The sequence below is a fragment of the Amblyomma mixtum genome, chromosome 3 (assembly GCF_055824585.1).
Source record: "Amblyomma mixtum isolate Tamu chromosome 3, ASM5582458v1, whole genome shotgun sequence".
NCBI lineage: Eukaryota > Metazoa > Arthropoda > Arachnida > Ixodida > Ixodidae > Amblyomma > Amblyomma mixtum.
In genome coordinates, this window is record NC_143014.1 from 408,571,304 (window position 1) to 408,578,300 (window position 6,997).

At 59.9% G+C, this 6,997-nt stretch overlaps 1 protein-coding gene across 1 annotated transcript; it reads right to left on the bottom strand.

The window, feature by feature from the left end:
- Positions 1 to 1,364: 1,364 nt before the first annotated feature.
- Positions 1,365 to 3,287, bottom strand: LOC149357554 (uncharacterized). Its single transcript, XM_089576611.1, has one exon. The coding sequence runs from the start codon at positions 3,285 to 3,287 to the stop codon at positions 1,365 to 1,367; it is 1,923 nt and encodes a 640-aa protein (XP_089432737.1).
- Positions 3,288 to 6,997: the final 3,710 nt, after the last annotated feature.

Sequence of the window (6,997 nt, forward strand, 5' to 3'; positions counted from 1 at the left end):
CGCCGGGCCCCGCTGCCGCCGTGCATACCTCACGCCCAGGGCCCTTTTTGCTCCTCGTCGTTTATATCCTTTAGATGTAGTCCTCTATTCTCTTCGTAAGGCTGAGATCTGGGCGAGTTGGTATGCATTCATACTGGTGAACAGCGCAAAAAACACGGGACAACAAGACAAGCGCTGACTATCAACTGGGTTTATTGAAGGATGGAAGGGTATATATACAAAAACATAACACAAAGAAGTAAAAAGATAGTGCGAAAAGGGCCGTGAAAATCAAAACTTATGTCACATGTGAAGTGATGTAAGCCAATTCCTTGTTGCTAAGTGCCACGGAAGGACTGCTGATGCATTCGTCACCTTGCCTGTGGATGTGAAGCGCTTCCATTATTTCTATTCTCTTCCTTGGCTCGTCTTTCTGACGGCCAATCCTTACCGCGCGCAATTTAATTGCCCGCTTTCCTCACATGCTAGGTTCCTACCTACATGACAGCCCTTCCTGCGTGCCCCGTGCCCGCTAACTACACAGCGCGCTCATATAGCCGCTTTATCCCTCTGGCCGCTCTATACCTGAACGTGCCACCTCTTTCCTTTTGACCCATTTCTTCTGCGGTCTCAGTACGCCTTGGCGTTTGTGCCTGTGTCCGTGTGGCGGCGTTTCGCTCTGGTGTTGGCCGCAGTCGCCGACCACACGGGTCGGGTGGACACGCGTTGCGCTATCTGTGGGCGGTAGTCTGCGTCCTCGTGTTCACGGGTGGGCCGCCTCGAACTCTTCCGCTTCTGCCGCCACCGCCACACCCTGGCCCGTGTCTCGCTGCCTCGCGGTCGCCCATTCTTTCGCCTTCTCGTGCTGGCGTCCGCTCCCCTCTTCGTCTACCTCTGACTCCAACTCTGTGCGCTTCTCATGCCCGCAACCGCTTCGCGGTTTCCTCTTTACTTTTCTATTTCTGCGCGCAAGAAATTTGCCCGCTATCGTCCAGCGCGCAAGAATTGCGCCCGCGTCCGCTATGTGGTTCTTGGTTGGTGAAGAATAGGTCGTGCAGTGCTTGCTGGTTGTCTCCTCTTGGGGTCACGATCGCTGCACTGCACTGGGTTGGGGACGGGAGGAACAGATGATAGAGTAGAAGACGGGCACGGAGACGAGACGGACGCGGGTCGTGTCGCGGGAGAAGAGGCACGAGCGGAGTGAGTGAGTGAGTGAGTGAGTGGATTGAAGAGGGAAAGGGGGAGGGCACGAGCCTATATACTGGTGGCAGACCACCACGCCCATTGCCAGCGTGCCGATAGTGGTAGGGGGGAGGGGGAGAAAAGAGAGGATAGAAGAGGAGCGCGCCGCCGCATAGTGTGTCGTATGACACTCGCTGTGCTCCTTAGGCCTGGAAACGACCGTGGAGACCTGTCTCCTCCAAGAAGGTCTGGAGGAGCTGGAAGGCTTTGATGGGGTGGTATCCTCCAGGGAAAAGGAGATCTTCCTGCGAGGAGGAGGGTAGACCCAGAAGGCGGAAGCCTGCAGCCAATTTGTTTCTGTGAGCTGAGAAGGCCGAGCACTCGCAAAGAAGATGCTCCAGGGACTCCATAGGGTTGTTGCAGTAGCTGCAGGCTGGAGAAGGGGTGAGGCCGAGGCGGTGAAGTCTGGAGCCCGTGCTGGCGCAGCCCACACGAAGTTTCAGGAGGAGCCTCCTCTCTTGGACGGTGAGACGCGAAGAAGGGAGTGCCCGTGGCGGGTGACCCTCAGCGACCCTGGGGTCGGGGTGGTCAAGGAGCAGGTGGCGGTCGGTGATTGACCTGGCCAGGTCCAGGGGACACAACGATGTTGAGAGTGAAGTGGAGGGGTTGTGTGCTTCCTTTGCCAGGGCATCAGCTGCCTCGTTGCCAGGTATTCCAGCATGGCCTGGGACCCAGCAGAGGTGTATGGTGGTCCCTCTATTGACGATGGCATCCAGCCTGGCCGCTAGTCTCTTGACGATGGGGGTACCTTTGGAGGGTCTCTGGAGAAGTTGAAGGGCAGTTTTGGAGTCAGTCCAGACTGCCGCAACACGGACTTCCGGTGTGTCCATAAGGATATTGGCTGCCAGGTGTATGGCTGCCAGTTCCGCTGTGGTCGAAGAAGCGACGAAAGGTAGCCTGGACTTTCTGCTGGAGCCGAGGGAGGGGGCAGTGCAGGCTGCTGCGGCAGACGGGCAGGGCCCAGGCACGACAGAGCCGTCAGTATAGAGATGGACTGCTCCGGCAGGCTGGTCGTGCTCGAGTGCGGCCACTTCTTGACGGAGGCCAGATGGTGGAGTGTTGCTTTTGGTACGGGATCCGGGGAGGGAGAGCTGTACCGTGTAAAGGTGGCCCTGGTCCGGGCGGGGTGGGAGAGGTACTGCCTCAGGTTGTCCCCCTACGAGTTGATCGAAGGCTTCGGTTATCTGGCCCATGCGGGAGTGCGGCCTAGTGCGGAGGCGGTCAAGGAGGGGACGGCCATCTGTGGCGTTGTGGAGGCGCTCGACATGACGAAGGGCTGTGCGTCTGGAGGGGAGCTCCATGGTCCAAAAGCCCGCCTCAGCCAGGGTGGCAGCCACGGGGGAAGTACGGGGGAGTCCGAGGCAGAGGCGGATGGTGGCCCGCTGCTTCCTCTCAATAGCCAGGTACTGGGCCTCTGTGAGATGGACGAGTGGGAGGGAGTAGAGGTACTGGGACACGGCCATGCCTGAGAACAGGCGGAGAGCCAGCTTGGTGGTGATGCCCCTGCCTCTTGCCAGGAGTGAACGGATGGCTCCATGAACCCTCGAGGCCTGCCTGAGGTAGTGCTGAACTGCAGGGCGCCAGGAGAGACGGCTGTCGATCCTGAGGCCAAGGTACTTTGCCTCCGTCCTCCATGGAAGTGAGTGGCCCTCTATGGATAGGAAGGTAGTGCCAGAGCGGGCGCCCACTCTCTTGTTGAAGAGCATGACCTCAGTCTTTGTTGGAGAAAGGCTCAGTCCTGCTGTTCCAAGGAAGGTAGCAAGAATGTCGATTGCCCGCTGGACGTTGCGTATGGTCTGGACCCTTTGTCGTCGAGGACCTTGGCACCAGATAGCGATGTCGTCCGCGTATATGGCTATGCGGACTGGCAGCTGGAGGTCCTGTGGAAGGAGCCTGGGTAGAAGGGCCATGACTGAATTGAAGAGTAGGGGGCTGAGTACGCTCCCCTGGGGAACTCCTCGATAGATGTGCCGTGGCGTACTGGTGGTGGTGCCCAGGCGGACGAGGGCCGGACGATCGGACAGGAAGCCCTTGATATACTGCAGGAGGTGGCCAGTGACGCCCATGGAGGTGAGAGCATCGAGAATGGCCCCGTGGAGGATGTGGTCGAATGCGCCTTTGATGTCTAGGAGAGCCAAGCAGACAATTTGTTTCTTGTGCCTTGCTTCCTCCAGTGTGGAGACAAGGTCTCCGATGGCGTCAGCGATGACGCCGGAAACCTGACTGCTGCTCCGGGAAGAAGCTGGCCAGGTGGCCAATCCACTCTAGGCGGTCGAGGGCCATGGCTTCCAAGACTTTGCCCGGGACGGAGGTTAGGGCCACTGGTCGGTAAGACGACAGTGCTGTTGGAGGCTTGCCTGGCTTGAGTACGGGGACGACCAAGGCTGTCCTCCAGGCGGCTGGGAGCTGACCAGTCTGCCAGACTGTGTTGAAAGTGGTCAGGAGGTTGCTCTGGAGGTGATTGTCCAAGTTCCTGAGCATTTGGTATGTGATACCGTCGATGCCCGGGGCCGTGTGACGCCTTGAACGCTGGAGGACGGCGGAGAGCTCCCTCATTGTCAATGGGGAGTTGCAGATAGCAGCTATATTGTCCAGCTGAGTGGGAGGGGTCTGTATTGCCCCTAGTGGAAGAGGACCAGGTGTGAAGGGAGGTGGTTCTTCCGAGGTGAAGAAGACGCTACCCAGGCGTTCCGCCAGCTCCTGAGTGGTGATTCCTTCTGCAACAGCGAATGCCAGGTGTGGGTTGAGCTGGATGCGGGGGGCAAGTAGCGAGCGGAAGAGGCGCCATGCCTTTGCCGGACTGCGGGTGGCCACGAGAGATGCGCTGAACCCCTCCCATGACTCGGCTCGACGGCGGTTGTGGGTGCGTCTGCACTGTGCATCCAGGCGGTTGTAGGTGGTCCAGTCTTCAGGCCCCTCTGTCCGTAGGGCTCTCCTCTCAGCTTGGCGCCGTTGGGCTCGGAGTTGGAGGAGCTTAAGGTCTGGGACAGGTTGAGATGGTGGGACCTCGCAGGTGATGGAGGCTGCGGTGGCACATCTTTCTACGTGAGCCAGGACGTCTCCCTGGAGCGGGAGGCTGTGGAGCAGTTGCCGGAAGCGGTCCCAGTGAACAACTCTGCAGATACGCCCGTCCACCCTCCTCCCAGGTTTGGGGGCAAGTACGATGGGGTAGTGGTCAGAACCCCACGTGTCCGGCGAGGGGGTCCACTCATATACACACCGTTGTGACACGATGCTGAGATCTATGCATGAGCGGACACCACCCCTCCGGACAAACGTGGGAACCCCATTGTTCAGTATATGAAGCGATGTACCACGCAGAGCGGCGATCAGGTCTCGGCCACGGCGGTCCGCCCTGCGGGAGCCCCACCGCGGATGAGCCGCGTTGAGGTCCCCGCACAGCAGACAGTCGCCGCCTATAAGGCTGACCAGCTGTGCCAAGGATTGAGCCTCCCATGGGATTGCGGGACGCACATAGACACTTGCGACAGCCGTGTCAACACCTGACAGCCTGACTCTTACGCATACACACTCCATAGGGGCCACCACCCCATCACTCACTGGGATTTCTGCCTGGGGGAGGGTAGAGCGGACGAAGAGGACGCCCCTGAATCTTCCAGGCGGGTGGAGGTGGTCATGGCAGGGGTCCGCCTCGCAGGTGTTAAGGAGACATGAGGTTTTGCTATAGTATGCCACATAGCCCGGAAGCCGCGCCTCGTCAGGACGGAGGTAGGCCTCCTGAAGGGCCAGGACGTCTGGGGGTAGGGGATCCACCTCCAGGCGGCTGATGAGCTCCGCTCTTCTGGGGCGGAAGGCACGGCAATTGGTTTGGTTTGGTTTGGTTTATGGGGTTTAACGTCCCAAAGCGACTAAGGCTATGAGAGACGCCGTAGTGGAGGGCTCCGGAAATTTCGACCACCTGGGGTTCTTTAACGTGCACTGACATCGCACAGTACACGGGCCTCTAGAATTTCTCCTCCAAAGAAATTCTAGCCGCCGCGACCGGGATCGAACCCGCGTCTTTTGGGTCAGCAGCCGAGCACCATAGCCGCTGAGCCACCGCGGCGGCACGGCAATTCCACTGGATTACCCGTGGACGAGGGGTAGCCAGTGGTCGGCTAGCCATGTTGGTTGGTGTGGTGCGGCCCCTGCCCCACGGTTGGTGATGGCTGGGTAGCTGCTGGGAGGAGCAGTGTCAGGGCTTGAAGGGTTGCAGCCAGGGTCGCCGTGAGATGCTCAAGTTGACCACACAGGGGGGAAGGTGTTGCGGCCCTCTGGGGATGGGAAGAGCCTGGGTCAGAGGACTCTTGCACAGGCTGGAGTGCCTGTGGTGAGGCCTTTGCGACATGTGCGTAGGTGCGCTCCTGGGTTCGGAGGCTAGTCCTGATGGCTCTCCGAGAGACAGGTTGGGTGGCGGATGACACGGCTGCTGCTACTCGTCTTTCTTCCTGCCAGCGAGGGCAGGAGGGGGTGTCTGCGGAATGGTGTCCTCCGCAGTTCGTGCATCGTGGTGATTTGGCATCACACGCGCTGGTTTCGTGGTGGCGGCCACAGTGGAGACAGCGGGTTGGTAGGGTGCAGCTGGCTGTGACATGATCTAAACGGCCGCAACGACCACATTGGATGGGGCGTGGGAAGGCTGGTCGCACTGGCATCCTGAGCTTGTAGAGCGACACATGGGATGGTGGCTGTGGCGCACTGAAGCGTAGCTGCAGGGCGTTGCCCTGGGATCGCCTGATCCTCAAGATGGGTACTGATGACTCCAGGGCTGGTAGGAGATCGGCATCTTCCAGGTCAGCAGGGACGCCATGGATGAAGCCTGTAGAGGTGCCCTTGTCCGCCGCAGGTCTCGCTCGTACAGCAATGCCAGCCAGGGTGTGTAGGGCTAGGAGAGCTGTGATGGCCTCCGGGGTGACAGCATCCACGGCTACGATGTTCCGTGAGGGGTTGACCCTCACGGAGGCGACGCCTTCTGTGGAGGACAGCTCCGCAGCAATGGTGAATTTGTTGCACTTTCGGAAGGATGTGCCCTTATTAGATGGACGAAAGAGCACTGTCCCTACTAAGTTGTCCACTGTCTCCGGTGGGAGGGGAGGGCGTAGTGGGCGATGACGGGGTCTGCGGGGTTTCTTGGTTGTCCACCCCTCCTCGTCTTCTTGTGCCCAAGGAGAGGGGTGATCCCCGTCTGAGTGGACGGTCGGGGGGTGCTCCAAGGCTCCTGGGCTGGTGTCCTTGGTTCCCACAAGGATGGTGTCTTGAGGGGGTGATGTGGCTGAGTCGGGGCACACAGGAAGGGGGACTGATGATGGTGGAGAGGGTAAGGTGGTGGATGGCGCGTCCGACGGGTCTGCAGGCGGCTGGAGAGGCCCACTAAGTACAGACTGGCTGAGTGTAAGAGATGCCTCTGGTGTGGGATCCCTTCTACCCTTGGTCTTCTTTTTCCGTGGAGGCACGGGAGCCGGCTTGGGCGTCTTCAGGAATTCCGCTGCCCTAGAACGGAGTCTTGTTAGGGCAGGCGAAAATTCGGGATCCTTGGGCGGTGGGGAGGGGCTGCGGGGTCTGGTCCTCCTCATGGAAGAGGCCGCGTCCAAAAGGCGCTGCTTCCGCTTGTGTTCTGCAAGCAGGTATTGGACGCTGCCCTCGAGGTGTCTCAGGAACATTTTCGGGTCGCAGCCCATGCTGGAACTGCGTCTGGAGGTGGAGCGGGAGGCCGACATGGCTGTGGTTGAAGCGACGGCCCGCTGAGAGCAGCGGGCGAGCTCCCGGCGGCGAGCGT

Excerpts from the sequence above, each read along its gene's own strand:
- LOC149357554 (XM_089576611.1), bottom strand. The coding sequence starts at position 3,287 with ATGGGCGTCACTGGCCACCTCCTGCAGTATATCAAGGGCTTCCTGTCC.